The sequence below is a fragment of the Pan troglodytes genome, chromosome 21, assembly GCF_028858775.2.
Source record: "Pan troglodytes isolate AG18354 chromosome 21, NHGRI_mPanTro3-v2.0_pri, whole genome shotgun sequence".
Lineage (NCBI taxonomy): Eukaryota > Metazoa > Chordata > Mammalia > Primates > Hominidae > Pan > Pan troglodytes.
Window position 1 is genome coordinate 55441960 of NC_072419.2, and position 23678 is coordinate 55465637.

Consider the following 23678-nt stretch of genomic DNA (forward strand, 5'->3'; position numbering starts at 1 on the left):
TAAATCTGCAACCTATCAGATCAGAAAACAGGGTAAGAAAACACTTGAAATAGAAGACACTTGGATTCATATGCTTACCTGCAGCTGCACTGGTGGATGTAATAGATGCAGAGGGTAAAGCAGAGTTTTGAATGGGTCTACCTGCATTTTCAGAGGGCAGAGAGCTAGTAGTAGAAGGAATACTCATCAAAGGCTGTGAGAGAAGAGACTGGTTCTTGTTCAGTATTTGGCTCCCTGAGAGAGCAGCAGATGGGTTCTGAACTTGCACTTGAACTTGAGACATGGTCACTTTCAACAAAAGTGAACAAATGCAGGTAAACAGCTTTCAGTGCAGGTTAATTCAGTGCTATGAAGTCTAAAGTTCTACCTAAAAGTTGTAAGGGAAAGAAAATAAAAAGGTAAATTATAGAGGAGATATGTAATTGCCAATATTCAGTCAAAATGGTGTCACCTACTGAGTTATGAAAATAGCTCCATTTAGCATGTAGCTATGTTGATTTATTCGAAATATGTTTCTCCTTGGTATACAGTAAGTTTCTTGGCCTTGTGACTTTCCCACAGTGTTTTTTAAATGATTTACAATACCTGTGTGCTCTGCATATTCATTATACAAAGAGAATCAGTAGGGTATAATATTTATTGGTGAGTATTAAGAATTGCAAACTATAGCTTACATTCAAAAATGCAAATTTGAAAGTATGGAGAGGTTTCTATAGTAATTGGGGCATAGTAAGGTTTCTTTCTGGTCTCAAAATTACAAGAAACTGAAAGCAAACTAGGTTTATAATACCAGGAACAGGTGAATGTGAACACTGCTTCCTCTTAAGGACCAAGGTTCAGACTGACAACCTTAGGGCCTTAAGTTGACAGAAGGAAGGTAGGATACTTCCGCTGTTTCTTTTTCTTTATGGTGATGAGAGATGTATTGTTTTCCTAAAAGGCTTGTTTGAGGTCTCATTTAATTATAGAACCCAAACAAGAAAACTATCACACCCCTACCCAGGCTCACAGATCCTGAGAAGTGATGTGAGTAACAAAGACCATACTAGAGAATTTATACTATTAAAAGCAAAAGTGGAGATGAAGAAGACAGGAATGGATTTTAGACTGGCAATTTTACTGGTGTGGTTGGGGGGTGGGGAGCACTGGAGCTTGTTTACTTCATATTGTAAATTAAGAGAATAATGAAGGCATTACTTCTAAATACACTAAATTTCTTCACGAGACAAAAATAAGGACAGTTGTGCTCATTTTCATGGCCATCCTTTAAAAGCTGAAAATGTTTTTAATGAGTCAAAGTACTTAAAAATAACCAGTGGCAACAAAGAACAGAAATGACAAGTCTCTCAGGAAATAGCCAACCAATGCAGAAACCAGCAAACCAACTAATTAGAAGTTCTATTATAAAGAAACAGTTAATTTTTTTTAAGTATCAAAATGATTTTTAAAGCTGGTCCTCAAGAAAGAGATGAATGACCAGAGCAATTAAGCTACTTGAGGAGTCCTAACACATTCTCTCTTACTGAGAGCAAAAAGGACTGCAAAACTCAAAAGAAACTCAAGCGAAATGTGACTCTGGATAGCAGAGGCATAAGTATTACCTTATTCAACAAAATTCCCCAAGAGTGCAGTTGTTCCTTTTTACTTTCAGAATCAGAACAAAATAACAGAGGAGTTCCATTGAAGATCTACATAATGGTCTTAGAAGACAAGTCGCCAGTGTCAAGAAACAAGTCCAGAACCATTCAGAAGTCAGCTATGACCTTATTTCATTGGGTTTTTTTTCCGTCAGCTGCTAAAATAGAAACACTTTTTTCCTCCTCTCTTCCCCTCTTCATTTATTCACTCACTCCTCCTTTTCCTGCTTTTTGTAAACTATCTTGAGAGCACTTTTTAAAACAAAAAAGTCACTTGTGTATGTACGACTTCACAACACCAACCACAGGTCTCAAGGTCAAAAAATGAGCTAGGAGTAAAGTATCTGCTCCAGAATCTACCCCCATCCCAGAAAGAGCAACCCAACTGTGTCCTGAGTGGCTCTTAGAGTTTAAGACTCTGAATGAATGCCTAAATTTAGAAAGGGTGTGGACCAAGGGATTTTTGGTTAATGTTCTCTAAAGCAGGCAGACTGCCAGGATTTCAAATCAGTGATAAATTTTTAATTTTTTTTTTTTTTTTCGAGACAGAGCTTTGTTGCCCAGGCTGGAGTGCAGTGTTGCAAACTTAGCTCACTGCAAACTCTGCCTCCTGGGCTCAAGCAATTTTCCTGCCTCAGTCTCCCAAGCAGCTAGGATTACAGGCATGAGCCACCATGCCTGGCTAGTTTTTGTATTTTTAGTAGAGACAGCATTTCGCCAGGTTGGCCAGGCTGCTCTCAAACTCCTGACCTCAGGTGATCTGCCCACTTCGGCCTCCCAAATTCCTGGGATTACAAGTGTGAGGCACCGCACTCGGCTCAAGTCAGTCATAAATATGTTAAGTTTTCTAGAAGCTGAGAAAGGAACAGGCTTTTTAAATTAAGACTGCCTCAAAAATGTTACCCTTAAATTCACTTAAAGGACTTAACATCTAACAGTTGGTTGAAATACGTAGTTCAAAACAAACCAAAAAAAAAAAAAAGTTAAACTCTCCAAATAAGACTAGGTAAATTTAAATTTCCAACATAATATGAAAATGCAACAAACAATACTCACAAATTATTAGTCACCTGCTAGTTTAAAATTTTTATGTGTCTTATTTAAGCCTGAACAGAGCATCTAAGGCAGTGATTCTCAAAAGGGGGCAATTTTGTTCCCCCAGGAGACATCTGCCAATGTCTGGAGACATTTTTTGGTTGTCACAACCAGTGTGCAGAATGGGGAACCTACTGATATTTAGTGGATAGAGGAGCCAGGGATACTGTTTCAAGCACACATATACTAACCCACACAATACAGTCTTACTAGTGTAACAAGTAGCTTATATTCTTAGGAAAAGAAAATCCCCTTTCTATCTCAAAAGGCCCTAAAAAATAGATGCTAATTTTTTTTTATTTTTATTTTTTGAGACAGAGTCTCGCTCTGTTGCCTAGGGTGGAGTGCAGTGGTGTGATCTCCGCTCACTGCAAACTCCGCCTTCTGGGTTCAAGCGATTTTCCTGCCTTAGTCTCCCGAGTACTTAGGATTACAGGCGTGTACCACCACACCCGGCGAATTTTGTATTTTTAGTAGAGACAGCGTTTCGCCATGCTGGCCAGGCTGATCTTGAACTCCTGATCTCAAGTGATCCTCCTGCCTCGGCCTCCCAAAGTGCTAGGATTACAGGCATGAGCCACTGCGCCTGGCCTGAATGCTAATGTTTTAGCACCCAAACAGATGCTCCTCTCCCAAAGAGAAGCCGGGACAGACATCACAGTGATGAATGGGGGAAAATATATCATTTGCCCACATAACTCAAGGAACAAATTAAGTTTTTCATTACTGATATAGATATAGTTCATAGCAGCCTTCAAGGAACTGTGGAACTTTGGAAATACAACTTCTGTGTAAATTCTAAACCTGTTGCTCAACAGTACTGTCCTGAAGACTAAGTCCTTAAATGCAAATAAGTCTTTTCCTTTAAACCTGTCTTTAAGGATTGTTTTCCACCAGGTAAATTAAGGACTTGAGAGGTCAAAATGTTTTGTTAGAGTCTTCTTAGAGACAAACACTATTTTATACACAGTAAAATTAGGTTGAGAAGTTTGAAACGCAAAGATTCTTCAGATCTTGCTGGTGCTGGAAAACACCTCTTACTGTGAATTGTGTTGTGCTGCCATTTTCCTGCCTTTCTGCCTCCCACACAGATGAGGACCTTTCATCTCCTGGTTCTTTCCCTATTTGAAGGGCTTTAGACACCAGATCAACAAAACATACTCATCTTAGTCTCAAGCCCTAATTTTACATAGCATACATAAGCACCATAATAAAAGGTGCAAAATGATAGAGTTATAGGTGTTTCTTTTAAAAGATTCCTTAATTCCATGTCCTCCTGGTTGTTAAGATTGGCTTGGTAACACAAAAATCTTCTCATAAAAACAGAATCTTGCCTTGGCTGGCAGTTACCGTTTTACAAGTGCCAAATAGTTTCTATGGGTTGTGGTGAAGGAGAATCTGGGCACATGAGCGCTACGAAAGTTTTTTTTTAAATTATACATGATGTACTAAAAAGTGGTCACAAAATGTGTATTCAGCACTCAGCAGTGAACCTACCAAGACTAGACCATACTGAGCACAGTCCGAGTGATTTAATATACAAGAAGGCAGACCCTTCTAGAAATGGTTTACAGAACTATCTGCAATCGTGCTTAGTCTTTTAATTATCTTGTGCTACTGCTAATACATGGTTAGTCTTATCCACTTTCAACTTACAGACTGTTAAATCTTTGTACTATGAAATACTTAAGCAATTATGGAAAAACATTTTTTTTCTGGAGACAGTCTCACTCTGTCTTCCAGGTTGGAGTGCAGTGGCACGATCTTGGCTCACCGTAACCTCTGCCTCCCAGGTTCAAGTGATTCTCCTGTGTCAGCCTCCCGAGTAGCGGGAACTACAGGTGTGTACCACCACACCTGGCTAATTATTTTGTGTTTTTAGTAGAAATGGGGTTTCACCATGTTGGTCAGGCTGGTCTTTAACTCCTGGCCTCAAGTGATCCGCCTGTCTTGGCCTCAACAAAGTGCTGGGATTATAGACATGAGCCACCGTGCCCAGCCAGAAAAACATTTTTAATAAGTAATTTTTAAACCGGATTAACACAACTTATAATGCAGTAGCTATACTTTTGTTTAATCAACATATCAGTCTCCTTCATAATAAGTGATATTTCCAAACAAGATGTGTCTGAAAAAAAAAAAAAAAACAGAAGGAAAGAAGTCATCCCAATTCTGGAAAAGCCTCCTTTTCAGATCGTCACAAACATTTCACTAAATATCTCCCCTTGCAAGTCCTTTGGTAAATCTGATGTAAGATGGATATACAGATACAAAGGAGCACTCCTGTGCCTCGCTGTTATAAAGCAATAGCAATTCTAAAATATATTCACTCAATAGTCTACAAAAACTTATTAAGCACCTATTACATGTGAACCCATAAATGGCAGATTGCACATTCTTAAATGCTGGAAAGGATCTGTGTGTTAAACTCTTCCTCAAAGACACAAGACGACATCTTTAAGCAATCACGTGTAAATCTATTATTCTGTTCTCTTCAGTTTGTTGAGAGGCTCCACTCCCAGAGAAACTTGGTCAATTAAAAAACATTAAGGAATAAACCACTTTTTCTACAAAATAAAGTCCTTTTCAATAGCCTTTAAATACACCTAAAATACCCACATCATTCTTTATACCAGTTATTTATTTATTTATTTTTATTGAGACGGAGTCTCACTCTGTTGCCCAGGCTGGAGAGCAGTGGCACGATCTCAGCTCACTGCAAGTTCCGCCTGCCAGGTTCACACCATTCTCCTGCCTCAGCCTCTCCAAGTAGCTGGGACTACAGGCGCCCGCCACCACGCCCGGCTAATTTTTTTTTTTTGTATTTTTAGTAGAGACGGGGTTTCACCGTGGTCTCTATCTCCTGACCTTGTGATCCGCCCGCCTCGGCCTCCCGAAGTGCTGGGATTACAAGCGTGAGCCACCGCACCCGGCCTATACCAGTTATTTCTAAGATTCTTTTCTGACACATCTTTCTTGCTGCAATATGGTTGAATGTTTTCTGAAAGTAAACTTACTCTCCACCATTACTTCTCCCTCCCAGCCCCCCAAAATAGTAATTCATTGACTCCAAACATTATCCAAATACCTGCAGGCAGGGCAGACGCTAGTACAGAAGCATGTCAATCACTATCGTCTGATACGATCATTTCCAAAATGACCGCTTTAAGGTCAATGTCAAGCAAATAATGTCCAATAGCAGGCCTATATATACTAAATCACCCAATAATAAAACGTTTTTTAAAAGAAATATGACCAAACTACTTTAAAAAAAAAAAAAAAAGAAACAAATCACTAAGTACCTGATGCTCAAGACAAAGACAGAGATTAGCCCTGAGGAGGCACACTCACTTGCAAGACAGTAAAATTAACCAAAAATAATGCCTGGAAACAACCCAGGCTGTTCAGGATCTTTGCACTTGCAATACAAGTGAGACTGAATGTGGTCCCTGTCTCACACTTGGCCCAATACCATGGGCAATGGAGGACTTTGTTTCCACACAAATGTAACAGTTGGGAGGTCAGATGGTCTGCTTAAAGAAACACTTCCTAAAAGAGATTTTCATTATTTTCATCCTAGAAAACCCATCACACCATGCTAAAGTGAAAAACAATTTACCTGTATAGCCTAAAAAACTATAAGCCTTATTTTCTTTTCTAGTTTTAAAACTTTATCAAGCTTCCGTCTCTCCTTCTCTAGGAGACATTCTCAAAAATAACAAAATTCAAGCACATATATTTGTAAACAGTTTTTAATCTAAACTTATACAAACATAGAAAACTTTTAACGCAATAAAAATGAATACCTGTTCATGATCTGCTGGAGACTTAAAAGTAGTACTGTGTGACATTTTCTTGACTATGAAGGGGCTTGGTTCAACATAATGGTTAACAGGCTTTTCCTTTCAGAAAAGGGAAACTGTAATCTGTAACCATGTGCCATCTACCTAGAAACACGACTGCATTTACCACCATCTTCATGCAAAACAGACCAGTGCCAAGACTCAGTTTCTAAGAAACCACCCTTGCTGCTAAGTAGCAACCAACAATGTTAAATCAGATCAAACTTCTGAGTTGTAGCTTTCAATTCCACTCCCAGCTCTTGGCAACCCACTCCCCTGTGCCTCAGTTTCCCCAAAACACTTTATAATAGGATATTTGACAAAGCCTCACTTGTAGCAATCAGAGAGTCAAAACACTAAAGGAATCCTGAGGCATGATAATACATTTTTTTTTTTTGAGATGGAGTCTCGCTCTGTTGCCCAGGCTAGAGTGCAGTGGAACAATCTCGGCTCACTGCAAGCTCTGTCTCCCGGGTTCACGCCATTCTCCTGCCTCCCCCTCCCACTCCAGGTGCCCGCCCCCCAACGCCTGGCTAATGTTTTTTGTATTTTTAGTAAAGACGGGGTTTCACCGTGTTAGCCAGAAGGGTCTCGATCTCCTGACCTCGTGATCCGCCCACCTTGGCCTCCCAAAGTGCTGGGATTACAGGCGTGAGCCACTGCGCCCAGCCGATAATACAATTCTTTAAAAAGAAAAGCATTAGGCCGGGCACGGTGGCTCACGCCTGTAATCCCAACACTTTGGGAGGCCAAGGTGGGTGGATCACCTCATGTCAGGAGTTCGAGACCAGTCTGACCAACACGGTGAAACCCTGTCTCTACTAAAAATACAAAATTAGCCAGGTGTGGTGGCACACGCCTGTAATCCCAGCTACTTGGGAGGCTGAGGCAGGAGAACTGCTTGAACCCAGGAGGCCGAGGTGAGCCAACATGGCGCCACTGCACTCCAGCCTGGGCAACAAGAGCGAAACTCCGTTTCAGAAAAAAAAAGAAAGAAAGAAAGAAAAGAAAAGCATTATACAAATCCAGTGTGGTGAGTTTAAAATCGTTCACTGAGCTTTGTACAACTTCAATAATTTCCTTATGCTTCCATTTCCTCATCCTCAAAGTGGGTTAACTTGTCTACTAATTACTACCTCAGAGATATGGTACAGCAATGTGCTTTCAGCTTCTAGAGGGAAAGTGTTAAAAGCCGGAAGCAGTATTAACCCACATAGTGTATTTTGCATTGCCCTGACAAAAGACCAGAAAATCTTGAACACTCTTAGAAAACTCCTTTTTTATCTGAATGTTCACAAGCTGCTAGTGGTCAACGAAGCTTGATTCGTAATCCTATCTCACAATAGAAAACAATGCTAAATTCGTTCTATGAGTTTGAAAATCATGTTTAACATAAACAATCTGAGAAATCAAAGGGTTTTTTTAAAAAAAGCAAACTACAAAAGATACTATGACCAAGAAGCTTATTGAGCCAGTCATGTTTAATGACAGCTTCAGTCATCAATTCTCATGTCTCTACATTTAAAGAACATAGGCTTTACATTCTTGCCAATAACTTTTCCTGTACTTACTTTCTAATTAAATCAAGAGTAAAGATGAAATTCAAACTGCATAAAATTTGTTTCTCTAATATTACAGCCAGAAGTAAAAATCATTCTCCACACAACTCATTAAAGAATTCAAAAGTACCACTGATTATCAACAGGCCAGAAATTATAAAGCCAAATTATATGTACCTTTTTTAAAAAGAGGGCGTTCCAGGAACAATGTTGTTTTTGTTCAGTTCTGAGAGGTTAAGTGGTTAATAAACTCTGGAAAATAAAAAACAATAATAATTTAGTAGGGTAGGTCTTTTTTCTGAAACTGAAGACATACTGCTCAAGTTTTGGGGAAACCTATAATTTACAGGTAGGGAAGACTGAAGGCATGATGTCATGGTTTGAGGCAGCATGCAGTAGAGTCTTCAAAAGACACAAGCGGCCAGACATGGTGGCTCATGGCCTGTAATCCCAACACTTTGGGAGGCCGAGGCGGGCGGACCACCTGAGACCCGGAGTTCAAGACCAGCCTGGCCAACATGATGAAACCCCATCTCTACTAAAAATACAAAAATTAGGCTGGGCATGGTGGCTCATGCCTGTAATCCCAGCACTTTGGAAGGCCGAGGTAGGAAATTACGAGGTTAAGAGATTGAGACTGCCGGGCATGGTGGCGCACGCCTGTAATCCCAGCACTTTGGGAGGCCGAGGCAGGTGGATCACGAGGTCAGGAGATCGAGACCATCCTGGCTAACACGGTGAAACTCCGTCTCTACTAAATGTACAAAAAATTAGCCAGGCGTGATGGCGGGCGCCTGTAGTCCCAGCTACTTGGGAGGCTGAGGCAGAATGGTGTGAACCCAGGAGACGGAGCTTGCAGTGAGCAGAGATCGCACCACTGCACTCCAGCCTGGGTGACAGAGTGAGACTCCGTCTCAAAAAAAAAAAAAAAAAAAAAAAAAAAAAGAGATTGAGACCATCCTGGCCAACATGGGGAAACCCATCTCTACTAAAAATACAAAAATTAGCTGGGCGTGATGGCACACCTGTAGTCCCAGCTACTTGGCAGGCTGAAGCAGGAGAATCGCTTGAACCTGGGAGGTGGAGGTTGCAGTGACTCAGGATCGCGCCACTGCACTCCAGCCTGGCAAAAGAGCGAGACTCCGTCTCAAAGAAAATAAATAAATAATACAAAAATTAGCCAGGCATGGTGGCGCAGGCCTGTAATCCCAGCTACTTGGGAGGCTGTGGCACAAAAATGGCTTGAATGCAGGAGGCAGAGGTTGCAGTGAGCCAAGATCGCACCACTGCCCTCCAGCCTGGGCCACAGAGTGAGACTCTTCTGGGAAAAAAAAAAAAAGACACAATTGCCTGGAAGCTGGGTGAAGAATATTTTGCAGAGACACATTTATAAGAGACAGCAGAACTTTCCTTTTCCAGTCCCAATTATTCCCTGATGAGAGTAATGTGAATATCTCATAATGTTTAGGCTTTTTTTGTTCGGGTTTTTTTTTGAGATGGAGTCTTACCCTGTCCCCCAGGATGGAGTGTAGTGGCGTGATGTCGGCTCCCTGCAACCTCCGCCTCCCGGGTTCAAGCAATTCTCCTGCCTCAGACTCCTAAGTAGCTGGGGTTACAGGTGCCCGCTACCACGCCTGGCTAATTTTTTTATTTTTATTTTTAGTAGAAATGGCAGGGTTTTGCCAAGTTGTCCAAGCTGGTCTCGAACACCTGACCTCAGGTGATCCACCCACCTCAGCCTCCCAAAGTGCTGGGATTACAGGCATGAGCCACCACACCCAGCCTCATAATGCTTTTTAAAAGGAACTGTACATTACATATTGTCCAATCACATAAGACTGATTTTCAAACCTGTGTTTTCTTTCCCTTTATACCTACCACTTTATTCGTAAATGTCGTTGGCATATGCTTGGTGACCCAAATACAATTTTATGGAAAATTTTACCAAAAGGCATTGGGTACATAAATAGTGGCATATTAAATTGCAGAATATGAAAAAAGCACATTATCTCTAATAAGTCCAAATCATAATCATTTTTAGAAGTGAACTTTACATAACAGAATTTGAGTTTAATTCTCAAATTCTGCGGTCTGATTTATCTAGAGGTTCCTCAACTTAAATGGTAGTTGTCAGTAGTAACACAGAATTTCTTACCTTGAGATGCTTTTATACATTCTTACAACACTAAGTGTTTTTGCTTGTTTCAGTTTCTCACTGCTACTATGGCTTAACAGGCAATAAAAAATTGCTGTTCATTGTCTGATTGATTCCAGAAATAAAACATGAGCTCTAGTTTATTTTCTGGTATTTTAACAGCTCAGGTTCTTTTCGTAGATAGTATATTATACTAACAACTTTCCAGTCTAGAGCTCGGTTGTTCTAATATCTCAGCTATTCAAAGACTGGCATGAATGGGAACTGAAAAAGGCCTCTGAGCAGCCCAAATACCAAAGACCTTCTAACATAGCCCATGCCTTTTACCAATAGGGGCCTCACCCAAGCCAAGAAGTTTTCTATGTTGAACAATTTTTCTAAGTTTGGGTGTCTAGTTTTTGTTTTGTTTCCAAATTCCCTATCCCCTATTCTGAGAAGCAGGGTGTCTAGTTTTTTGTTTTTTTTTTTTGAGACAGAGTCTTGCTCTGTTGCCCAGGCTGGAGTGCAATGGCGTGATCTCCGCTCATTGCAACCTCCGCCTCCCGGGTTCAAGCGATTCTCCTGCCTCAGCCTCCCGAGTAGCTGGGATTACAGGTGCATGCCACCATGCCCAGCTAATTTTTTGTATTTTTAGTAGAGATGGGTCTCACCATGTTAGCCAGGCTGGTCTCGATCTCCTGACCTCGTGATCCGCCCACCTCGGCCTCCCAAAGTGCTGCGATTACAGGCGTAAGCCACCGCACCTGGCCCAGGGTGTTCAGTTTTCTAGCCCAAAGCAGAAGTAAAAAATAAAGGCCAGGTGTGATGGCTCATGCTTGTAACCCCAGCACTTTGGGAGGCCGAGGCAGGTGGATCGCTTGAGCTCAGGTGTTTGAGACCAGCCTGGGCAACATGGCAAGACCCTGTCTCTATTAAAATAAAATTTAAAATTTTAAGGGCCGGGGCATGTGGACTCACGCCTATAATCCCAGCACTTTGGGAGGCCGAGGGTGGCAGATCCCGAAGTCAGGAGATCGAGACCATCCTGGCTAACACAGTGAAACCCCGTCTCTACTAAAAATACAAAATAATTAGCCAGGCATGGTGGCGGGCGCCTGTCGTCTCAGCTACTCGGGAGGCTGAGGCAGGAGACTGGCATGAATTCAGGAGGCGGAGCTTGCAGTGAGCCGAGATCACATCACTGCACTCCAGCCTGGATGACAGAGTGAGACTCCGTCTCAAAAACAAAAAAAAAATTTTAAAACACACATAAAAAAAGCTAAATATAAGAACGGAAAAAGGAGCTGTTAGAGTCAGACATAAAGACAATGCTAAAAAATAACCATCATCAACTTAGCAAAGAAAGGAGAGAGAGAGAGAGAGAGGAGAAATACAGCAGTCATTTGGATCTCAAATACTTTTACACAGTGATAGCTGAGATTCATACAAACATTCATGTTTTGGCCAGGTGTGGTGGCTCACGCCTGTAATCCCAACACTTTGGGAGGCCAAGACAGAACTGCTTGAGCCCAGGAGTTCAAGGCCAGCCTAGGAAACAGAAGAAGACCCCATCTCTCCAAAAAGTTTAAAACTAGCTAGGCATGATGGCATGCACCTGTAGTCTCAGCTACTTGGAAGGCTGAGATGGGAGGACTGCTTGAGACCAGAAGATTGAGGCTGCAGTGAGCCCTGAGTGCACCACTGTACTCCAGCCTAGGCAATGAAGCAAGACTCCATCTCAAAAAACCAACAAAAATGCACATTTCCATATGCAAATCTATTTTTTGAAATCCTCCAATTTCAAAAGATAATCCAAAGCCATCATGATCATTATCAATATATCTATATAGTGCACACTTACCACTGCAATTTTCCCCAGTCAAGAATGCATACTAAACCAGGCACGGTGGCTCACGCCTGTAATCCCAGCACTTTGGGAGGCCAAGATGGGCCAATCACCTGAAGTCAGGAGTTTGAGGCTAGGCTGGCCAACATGGTGAAATCCCATCTCTACTAAAAATACAAAAATTAGGCCGGCGCAGTGACTCACACCTGTAATCCCAACACTTTGGAAGGCCAAGGCAGGTGGATCACCTGAGATCAGGAGTTCAAGATCAGCCTGGCTAACATGGTGAAACACTGTCTCTACTAAAAATAAAAAAAAATTAGTCTGGCATGGTGGCACTTGCCTGTAATCCCAGCTACTTGGGAGGCTGAGGCTGAACAATCACTTGAACCCGGGAGGCAGAGGTTGCAGTGAACTGAGATTGGGTCACTGCACTCCAGCCTGAGTAACAGAGCGAGACTCTGCTTCAAAAATAAAATAAAATAAAAATATAAAAATTAGCCAGGCATGGCCGGGCGCGGTGGCTCACGCCTGTAATCCCAGCACTTCGGGAGGCCAAGGCGAGTGGATCACAAGGTCAGGAGATCAAAACCATCCTGGCTAACACGGTGAAACACCATCTCCACTAAAAAAAAAAAAAAAAAAAAAAAAAACAACTAGCTGGGCATGGTGGCGGGCACCTGTAGTCCCAGCTACTCCAGAGGCTGAGGCAGGACAATGGCGTGAACCCAGGAGGCAGAGCTTGCAGTGAGTCAAGATCGCGCCACTGCACTCTAGCCTGGGCGATAGAGCAAGACTCCATCTAAAAAAAAAAAAAAAAAATTAGCCAGGCATGGTGGTACGCACCTGTAATCTCAGCTTATCGGGAGGCTGAAGTGGGAAAATCGCTTGAACCTGGGAGGTGGAGGTTGCAGTGAACCGAGATCACGCCACTGCACTCCAGCCTGGGCAACAAGAGCAAAACTCCATCTCAAAAAAAAAAAAAGAAGATAAAAAGTAGCAAATTATAGAAAGTCCCTTATGCAAAAGAAAGCTTATTTCACTTTTATTCTTTTTTATGTTTGGTGCTTGAATAAATTCTCAACTAAAAGGAAAATTACTATATAGAAGTAGTCACTTGCTAAACATTACAGGTTGCAAAGGTTTACTCAATGACAAACCAAAAGGAAACTTATTTGCCTAACTATATTTGACTGTCATCTAGGTAAAGGGTCATGGAGCTTTCATGAGCAGGTTGGTTCAATTGTGCAACAAGGAAAATAAGCTTCCAAGCATAATGAGACTTATTATTACATATAAATTGTTCTTTCTGACAGAGGAAAGGACTGCCTAGCATTCTGCATAAAATCACAATGGCTTCAGCAGACAATGGCCCTATTTGAATCAGGGTGGAATCTGCAAGGGTAGAAAATTCATGCCTCAGTTAATTGTAATCTATAGAAGGCATGGATTTCAAAACAGCAAAGATAGGAGAGAATCAGACAAGATCTAGTTAGATCCTAAAGCTCATCTCTGAAGGGAGCTAATATAGTAACAATGTAAGCAGCATTATCTGCTCACTTCATGCCAAGGGGTATTTCCAACACCTATTAGTGATTAATGAGACATGCTACGTCATTACAGACTACAGGGTAGCCTCAGTTGAGGTTAAACACAAAATGGAACTTCAGACACCATTTCACTAAAAGCTCACATCCAAAGGCAGATTTAATTTCACTGATCCAGCCTTTCAAGACTAACCATAAGAGAAGACTGCCCAGGTGGAATACCAAAGAAGCTTCTGATTCAGATCACCGTTTCAAACAAAAGTAAAACAAAATTGTTCAGGAAGCAGTTCAATTCCAAACAGGAAGCTGTACTAAATACTCCCAACAGTATTAGCCACAAGAGGGATGTTAGAAAGGGCTAGGAAGCAAAGAGGACAACCAGCACCTATCCTATAAAGTTAATTGGAAGCTTAGTTAACTCATTTCCACTAAAGCAGAATGTTAGAATTCAGAAGAAATGAATTTTTTTTTTTTTTAGCAACAACCTGGACTACAGTTCTTTTTTTTTTTCCCCCTGGATACAGAGTCTTGCTCTGTTGCCCAGGCTGAAGTGCAGCGGCACGATGTCAGGTCACTGCAAACTCCACCTCCCGGGTTCAAGCCATTCTCCTGCCTCAGCCCCCGGGGTAGCTGGGATTACAGGCACGCACCACCACACCCAGCTAATTTTTGTATTTTTAGTAGAGATGGGGTTTCACCATGTTGGCCAGGCTGGTCTCGAACTCCTGACCTCAGGTGATGCGCCTGCCTTGGCCTCCCAAAGTGACGGAATTACAGGCGTGGGCCACCATGCCAGCAATTTTTAACAAACCTGATGACACACGATAGCAGTAATTTAGGAGCTGGCCTCCTTTAACACAAAGGTTAATAAGACAGCCCCTCCCCACACACAAACCTCTGGATCCGCTTTAAGTTTTAGCTTAATTTGACATAACAAATAAAAGTAAACTGGAAAGCTATTTCAAGGGTCCATCTAAAAGACTATTACTTAACCAGACTTTCTTTCAAATTGATCTAGGGTTCTAATGAACAAAATTCATCCTAGCTGCTGCGGTGGGGAGAGTCAGGGGAGGGCCACCAGTGACAAGCAGAATCAATTATCCTAAACAAAAAGCACCTAAGCATAATTTAGAGACAAAGCATGGTTCAGTGGAAAGAACACTGACTTTGGAGCCAGACCAGCCTGTGCTCTAGAACTAATACTTGGTACCTCAAGACTCTGAGCCAGTTATCTGGCCCCTCGGAAGCGCATCAGCATCCTCAGCAATTATTATGACCTTTACGCTGCAAAGATGTTTATGAGTATTAGAAATACAACATAAAGGGTCTAAGAAACCCTTTTCTTTGGTTCAAGGAAAGAGCTAAATGAACTGCAACTTTTATATTATTAGGTAAATTCAACCTGACCTTTTAATTCCTTTTCTGCATAAAATAACTTTCACCCTGTAATTCTAACCTGGCACATGGTAAGAGCTCAATAGCAGTAAATATTATTATCCAGCAAATTCACTAAACCTGTCCTTACACATAAACATCTATAAAACTTACAGCAACACTCCACTTGTAAAAAATTTTAAATAGGATCAGAGAATATGCTGACTAAAACCAACCCACTCACTGAGCAACCAGTTCTGTAGCTACATCAAGTACAGGGGCAAGGCCGGGCACAGTGGCTCAAGCCTGTAATCCTAGCACTTTGCGAGGCTGAGGCAGGCGGATTGCCTGAGCTCAGGAGTTCGAGACCAGCCTAGGCAACATGGCAAAACCCCATCTCTGCTAAAAATACAAAAAATTAGCCGGGCGTGGTGGTGCTCAATTGTAGTCTCAGCTACTCGGGAGGCTAAGGCAGGAGAATTGCTTGAACCCAGGAGGTGGAGGTTGCAGTGAGCCGAGATGATACCTCTGCATTCCAGCCTGGGCAACAGAGCAAGACTGTCTCAAAAAAAAAAAAAAAAAAAAAAAAAAAAAAAAAAAAAGCAGAGGCAATCTAATGAAGGTTTAACCCTCAGCAATCATGTTTATTCAGGGGAAAAGACCCCAATGTATTTAAATAGATTTTCTTAGCCTTTATTGTCTGGGAGACATGACACAAAATTTCTATTATAATAAAATGGCCAGTTTTGCTTCCATTACTGTTATAAACCCACATAGTCATCACACTTCTTTCCCAAATTAGATTCCAGATTAAACAGATGCCAGATGGGTTACAGATTTGATATTTAGAAGACTAATTTTTAATCGAAAGCAAACACTTTCTCAAATAGATTTTTCCACTTTTGCTTCCAGTAAATATACTTTGAGGGAGCTCCCTGAGTCTACTTCTTTAACAAATAAACATATGTAATCCCAGAAAATATACAGCAATTAACAGCCTGCAGAAATTTTTCTCTACTTCCATTTATCTGGTGACATCAATCACTGTTACATCAACCTTATTCACTAGTATGGGAATGTAAACACTTAAAAAACAAATTAAGCTATTTGCAGTAATTCCCATTTTACCACTTTAAAAATATTACTTTTCTCTGCAGTAAGGTTTTCTAGTTCAGAGCATTAAGCTGTCAACAAGACAGATATCCAAGCCCATCCATCCCATGGCATTTGATAAGATCAACACAGCTATATATTTATAATCCTATTATCTCCTTAGCAGGTGAGAACAATGGATTTGGCCAACATTATTCAAGCTTCATAATACTGTATGGTAAAATGTTCATGACAAAGAGCAGATGGTATGCCGGGCACAGTGGCTCACGCCTGTAATCCCAGCACTTCGGGAGGCCGAGGTGGGCGGATCACAAGGTCAGGAGATCGAGACCATTCTAGCTAACACGGTGAAACCCCATCTCTACTAAAAACACAAAAAAATTAGCCAGGCATGGTGGCGGGCACCTGTAGTCCCAGCTACTCGGGAGGCTGAGGCAGGAGAATGGCATGAACCCAGGAGGTGGAGCTTGCAGTGAGCCGAGATCACACCACTGCACTCCAGCCTGGGTAACAGAGCCAGACTCCGTCTCAAAAAAAAAAAAAAAAAAAAAAGTAGACGGTGTTCAGCACCATGAAACAGGGAGGCAAAAATAGAAAGTAGATGGTATCTAAAGAGATGTACAATAAAACTTCATAAACTTTGTTATATGTTTGAAATTTTTCATAATAAAATGGTGGGGGTAAATAACCACAGCAACTAACATGTCCTCTCATAGTTCAACTGATAACTGGCAATTTATATTTTTTGGAACAGCACAAATGGTATACAGCCTTGACTCTGGTGAAGTTTTATTTAAAGAAAAGCTCATGTAGAAAATTACACGAGAAGCATTTCAACCACAAATGTCTCCATCACCAGAAGTCAATGTAAAATAACCTGTTATAGGTCTAGTGTGAAACAAATCTGTCATAAAATTCTCTAAACATTTTTGAAAGCTCTAAAATCCCATTCTGAGAGAAAAGCAACTCCAAAGCTCTTATCTGAGAGGGGAGGAATTTATATTTCCTCAAATTGAACAATTCTGTGTCACTGGGTATCACATCAAATAAGAAGATCCAATTTAGAGGCTCATGAAAACAAGGCCTCTGCCTATAATCCCAGCTACTAAGGAGGCTGAGGTGGGAAGATCACTTGGGCTCAGGAGTTCAAGACCAGCCTGGGTGACAAACTCTGGGATTGGCTTGTGGAATCCCACAAAAAGATACCCTTTTCATGAAAGTTTCATCTTTATACTGAATTACACTCTTACTCAATCCAGTAAAAAGGCTCAAAGAAAGTTGCCCCACAAACTGAGACTACCTTGTGGTATTGGGGAGAGAGACTGGATGAAGCAGTATCCATTTTGATAACACTCAGAATGATATTAATGATCTGGACTTTAGAATGGGGATGGAGGAGAGTTCCATGAGTCATGGCCATTTCTAAACTTAAAATACAGTAAATCCTCTCTTAACATAAGGGGTAGGTTCTTGGAAACAGACTTTCGACTAACACACGCTTATTGATACAAACAAGAGTTAGGTTCTAGGGCATATTTCTCATCAGAAAAATATCACCAAACTTTTAAATAAAGACCAAACACTTCGAATATTAAACACTGAAATACATGTGAAGTATACATGCCTTTTTTTTTTTTGAGAAGTACTTTCGCTCTTGTTGCCCCGGCTGGAGTGCAATGGCACGATAACCGCTCACTGCAACCTCTGCTTCCCAGGTTCAAGCAACTCTCCTGCCTCAGCCTCCTGAGTAGCTGGGATTATAGGTGCCCGCCACCCAGCCCGGCTAATTTTTTTTATTTTTAGTAGAGACGGGGTTTCGCCATGCTGGCCAGGCTGGTCTCCAACTCCTGACCTCAGGTGATCTGCCCACCTCAGCCTCCAAAAGTGCTGGGATTACAGGCATGGGGTTGCAGTAAGCCGAGACTGCACCATTGCACTGCAGCCTGGGTGACAAGAGCTAAACTCCATCTCAAAAAAAATTTTTTTTTACCACTTAATCCAGTTCAGGGTTGGGGTGGCTGGAGCCTATCTCAGCAGCTTAGGGTGCAAGGCTGGAACCAGTCCCAGACAGGACATCCACTGCAGAAAGCACTCACACTTACACACACAGCTCCACACACCAGTGAACCTCACGTGCACAGCTTTGGGATGTGGGAGGAAATCAAGAGTACCCAGAGAAAACCCATGCAGGGATAGGGAGAACGTGTAAACTCCACAGACAGTTTTTTTTCTCAACATTATCTTGAAACAACATTATTCAAGGACCTGCTGTAATCTGTATATACATGGGCTTTCTGGCTGAAACATAAAAGAGAGCAACTTATTCTCAAGAAACTATATTTATGGTAACAATTCTCAATGCTTAAAAGTTTTACGTTAAGCTTAATGGGAAGCACTACACATTTTTAAAAATGTGTTGTGTCCTTTCCCAGATACTAAATTGGTGTTTCTTTCCTAAATCAATTTTAAGAGGTGTATCTTTCCCCATCTTCCAGGTAGTCATAACTAAAACATAACATGTAACATTTCCACTGTACCTGATCAAGCTCAAAGTACACCTACAAAACTCAAATAACAGACCTAAAAGCTGAAAACTATTCACGACTAGAAATTTGAAAGTTATGCAACAAAGACATTTATAATATTTATAATATTCCTGTCAACTTCCATTGTAAGAGAGATCTTTTAGACACAAGAAAGAAAAACGTGAACACTTATGCTGTGATTTCATACTATTCACAAAAATTAAGGTTTCATTCATATTTGCTAAATTTGTTATTTGGAAATAGGGCAGACGGGGGCTCTTTGGAAAACAATTCTATGTTAGAAGATTATCTTTTGCTTAATTCTTAACCTAAGGTAACAGCAGTATCTTTACACAACTACTGTAAAGAAACATTTTAAGTTTTCATTATGAATTATTAACTGTAGTTTAACTTTGACACAAAGTTATCTCTATTAAAGTGAGTTAAAAGGCAGGTCTCTGCCAAAACAGGACTGGGGAAATCTGTATTTGTTTGCTTTTCAATTATAGTCATTAATAGCTCAAGAATTTTTGCTTTTGTACACAATAAAGCAGCAAGGTTGTATTTTGATTTTGAGGAGCTGAAGGCATTGGATCAAGAGTTAATTTTCTTCTTTTCTGCTGTACAGAAATCATGTATAAACAGAGAAGGGAAGCCCAACAAACAAAAATGAGAACTATTATTCTACTAAAAGTAAATTTTGTGACCTTAATCTGGGGCAATCTGGTAAAAGTCAAAATCGCTAATGTTGTGACACAATGTTTAAGATTTGTTTCAAAATAATCTAGTTTGTGTGGGGGGATACAACATGAAACAAAACCGACCTTGGCTATGAGTTAATAATTGTCAAAGCTAAGTGAGTGACTAACACATGGGGTTCTCCATACTATTCGAGTTTCGCATGTTTTCCAGAATAAAAGGTTTTTAAAAAATGGTATTTAAAATACCATTTCCCTATTGCAATATGCCATTGTGATATGGCAGTATTAGACATGCTTTATACTGCTTGTATAGTTGTTTGCTTATGTGTTTTTTTTGTTTTTGTTTTTTTGGAGAGAGTCTCTCTCTGTCGCCCAGGCAACCTCCACCTCCCGGGTTCAAGCGATTCTCCTGTCTCAGCCTCGGGAGTAGCTGGGACTGCAGGCGCCCGCCACCACACCCGGCTCAAGAGATAGTCTCCATCTCCTGACCTCGTGATCCACCCGCCTCGGCCTCCCAAAAGTTCTGGGATTACAGGCGTGAGCCACCGCGCCTAACCTGCTTATGGAGGCCTAGGAGGGTGGATCACGAGGTTAGGAGTTCGAGACCAGTCTGGCCAACATGGCAAAACCCCGTCTCTACGAAAACTACAAAAATTAACACGGCGCGGTGGCGGGCGTCTGTAATCCCAGCTACTCGGGAGGCTGAGACAGGAGAATCGCTTGAACCAGGGTGGCAGAGGTTGAAATGAGCCGAAATCGCGCCACTGCACTCCAGCCTGGGCGACAGCGTGAGACTGTCTCAAAAAAAAAAAAAAAAAAAATTCAAACAAACATTTTAAATTATAAACAATGGTAAGACTGTCAGAAAATTCTAGGAAAATGTCAAAAACAAGGAGGCCACTTTGCCGCATGTGTGTTAAGAGATGGGTATAAATCAAAATAGTTTCAGTTCACTAAGGAAATTTAATGCCTAAAACAATCCTAAGATACAGGAGGATCACTCAGGTAAACACACACTCCTTACTCATATAAAATTGAACACCCGTAAGTTGCATTTCCTTAGAGTACACCTATAAAACTAAGTACAGAATTTTTAAAAACCCAGTATGTTTTAATAAAGTTGCTGTTCTAAAAATCCCACCTGTCACCAGGATAACCGAAACTGCTCCCTCTACACTCCAACTGTATTTTTAGCTTTTACCTCAACAAGTAGCAATGTAATTTACACTTGGTAAGCACGGATTCCTGAAACGCCAAAATCAACCGGGAACCTGATTTAACTCCACCACGCTCTTAACAATGAAAGCTACAAGCAGAAGAGAAGTGTGACCTTAAAAACTTCCACACAGCCGAAAAACAGTGGCAGAACAGACTGAAGCACGTATCTTCGCGGAACAGAAGAAAACTTCCACACAAGCAATACTGCAACACGGAGGCGGGGCAAGGGCTTAAAAGGAAAGTCAGCCAACAGGGAGGGGGAAATATAAGCAAAGCTTCCGCGAAAAAAAACTTATCGAGGTGTAGAGCAAGACAAGACAGACAAATTTTTCCATCTCCGTACACCCCCCTTCAGAGCCCAACACACAGCAAGTGCTCCAGATAGGTTTGCTCAACTCAAGGGAAGCTTCTGCCAGCAACTTTCCCAGAAATGGAATGACAACAAGAAGCTGGATGATGGCGGGGCGGGGGGAAATGGACAGGTTGCTCATTCTGCGGGAGATGGTGAATATCCTGCAGTTGCCTAAGCGGAGATGGAAAGAAACAGCATCCATCGTTTACAGACTGTCAACTACAGTGTCCCAATTAAGCGTACGCCCCTTTCAGATGTTAACAACTCAAAACAATGCCCTGGCTCTGGACATGGGCACGCGGAACACTGCAGCCTCTAAGAAACCCAAACGGATAGGTAGGTCAACTTCTATCCACTCTGCCCATTAAATTATACCTTCATATCACGCTAATAAATTATGCAGACGGTTTACTGGGACACGCTGTGGGTCTGGCACCCTGATAAGCGCTTTACACGCCCCATTTCACTGAACCTTAAGAGGCAGGGACGGTATTAGCAGCCCCTTTTCCAACGAAGACACAAAGACTTTTTAAGTGTCTTGCCTAACGGGGCAGAGCCGGGTTTGGCACCCGTTTTGGACACCTGGGCCGTGCTCTTAACCACTAAGCTACAGACCTGGGCCGGCGACACTGAGAGGCTCCAGCCCTCGGGGACCTGAAGCAGGGACACCCCTCTCCCCCCCCCCTGCGCCCCAGCCCCGGGAATAACTTCGGCATCCCCGCGCGCGCCATGCGGGACGAGGAAAGGCGGCCGCAGCACCTGTTTGTGGCACCGGTGAGGGCTGGAGGGGATGGGGGCGCCCGGGGCCAGGCCTCAGGGCGCCCCGAGGCGAGGGGACGCAAGAGGACCCGCCTCCTCCGGGAAGGCCCCGCGGGCTAGAGAGAGGCCCGGGGGAAGGCGGAGGGGTGCGCGGGCCCGCCGAGGCCTAGGCCCCACCCGCCGCCCACCTCCCCACCGCGGCGGCGCCCGCGAGGGCCCCACCAGGCCCGGCCCGGCCCGGCCGCCTCACCTGGCTGCTGCTCCGAGCTCGTCCCCCGGCCGGCGGTCCTGGGCGGTGGCGGCGAGGAGGGGAAGGAAGAAGGAAAAAAGGGAGAGGAAGAAGGGACGAAGGGAGGGAAGAGGCGGAGTGGCCGTGGAGGAGGCGGGCGCCGCCGGGCCGGGCGGGGGGAGGCGGTCAAAGGAAGCGGGAGCCGAGAGACGCGGCAGCCGCCGGCGCAAACGCTGAAGAGCCGCTCAGGCGCCCGCAGCCCGGCAGGAAGTGACGGGGGAGGGGCAGGCGCCCGCCCCCGGCCCCCGCCCGCCTCCAGGCCCGGCCCCGGCCCCACCCCCACCCACGGTCCGAACCACAAGTTCCGGCTGGCACTGCGGCCTTGCCTGCGCTCGCAAGGCACGCCGGGGGCCCAGCGGGAGGAGCGCCCTGTCCCGCCTGGGCCGCAGCGGCCCGCCCTGAGCCCCGGGGCCTGCCGGGAGTTGTAGTTCTGGTGGGAGTTTCGCGCTGCCTGCTGGACTCGAAGCGGGTCTGGGAGAACCCAGCCTACCTTCTTTCCTCTTCCACTTCCTTTTTCCTTCCTTGCTCTCGCTTCTTCCTCTCGTCCTGCCTCTGGCCTTCCTTTCTCTCCTTCCTGCAGTTGTTTCTTCCTCCATCTGTAAATGTTCATTAAATGCTTGCCATATGCAAGGCATTGCTCCAAGAGCTAAGAATGTAGTGGTGAACTGACAAAAATCCCTGCCCTCGTGGAGCTTACATCCTTGTGTAAGTAAAATACACAATAAATAAAATTAGAAAAATGTGTAGTGAGATAAAAGACAATGGCCCGGGCGCGGTGGCTCAGGCCTCTAATCCCGGCACTTTGGGAGGCCGAGGCGGGCGGATCACTAGGTCAAGAGATCGAGACCATCCTGGCTACCACGGTGAAACCCCCGTCTCTACTGAAAATACAAAAAATTAGCCGGGCGTGGTGGCGGACGCCTGTAGGTAAACAGCTACTCGGGAGGCTGAGGCAGGAGAATCGCTTGAACCCGGGAGGCGGAGATTGCAGTGAGCTGAGATCGCGCCGCTGCACTCCAGCCTTGGCGACAAAGAGACACTGGTCTCAAAAAAAAAAAAAAAAAAAAAAAGACGAGAAGTGCCAGATTACTATTTATTTCACCCAGATCTAGATAAACTAAGTGGTTTTTAGCAGCTGTATTGTATGGGAGGTTGGAGGGAGGGTGGCCAGTAAAGAATCTTGGCCAGGCGCAGTGGCTCACGCCTGTAATCCCGGCACTTTGGGAGGCCGAGGTGGGCGGATCACCTGAGGTCAGGAGTTCGAGACCAGCCTGACAAACATGGTGAAACCCCGTCTCTACTAGCCGGATGCAGTGGTGGGCGCCTGTAATCACAGCTACTTGGGAGGCTGAGGCAGGAGAATCTCTTGAACCCGGGAGACGGAGGTTGCAGTGAGCCGAGATCACGCCATTGCACTCCAACCTGGGCAACAGAGTGAGACTCTGTCTCAAAAAAAAAAAAAAAAAAAAAAAAGAATCTTGAACTTCTGCACACTCAGCGAAAATTATGCTCGCGTTGTGAGAGGTCCAGGAAACTGAGAATGAATGAAGGAACTGCAGGTGCACAGAGCTTCTCTCTCCTGCTCACTCTGGGACTCCTGCCCCACTATTTAAAAATAATTCTCTCTCTCTTAAATGTCTCTCAATCTAACAATTGCTCAATCTCTCTTGCCAAGGGAATATAAATT

At 43.2% G+C, this 23678-nt stretch overlaps 1 protein-coding gene across 13 annotated transcripts in view; it reads right to left on the reverse strand.

Moving 5' to 3' along the window:
- STAU1 (staufen double-stranded RNA binding protein 1) overlaps positions 1-22260 on the reverse strand; it is a 74360-nt gene extending 52100 nt beyond the window's left edge. For 2 of the 13 annotated variants that reach the window (XM_063803096.1, XM_063803095.1), the window contains exons 1-2: positions 12960-13082; positions 8311-8385 (exon numbers count right to left, since the gene is read on the reverse strand). Coding sequence is in view for 5 of the 13 variants with exons in the window: in XM_063803093.1 (XP_063659163.1) it covers positions 79-283 (205 nt within the window). In the remaining 8 variants the exon portion in view is untranslated. Of the gene's footprint in view, positions 1-78; positions 368-8310; positions 8386-12959; positions 13083-21952 lie in introns of those variants that run through there. The other 11 variants (XM_063803093.1, XM_054674799.2, XM_016938097.3 and 8 more) reach the window with 11 other exon arrangements.
- Positions 22261-23678: the final 1418 nt, after the last annotated feature.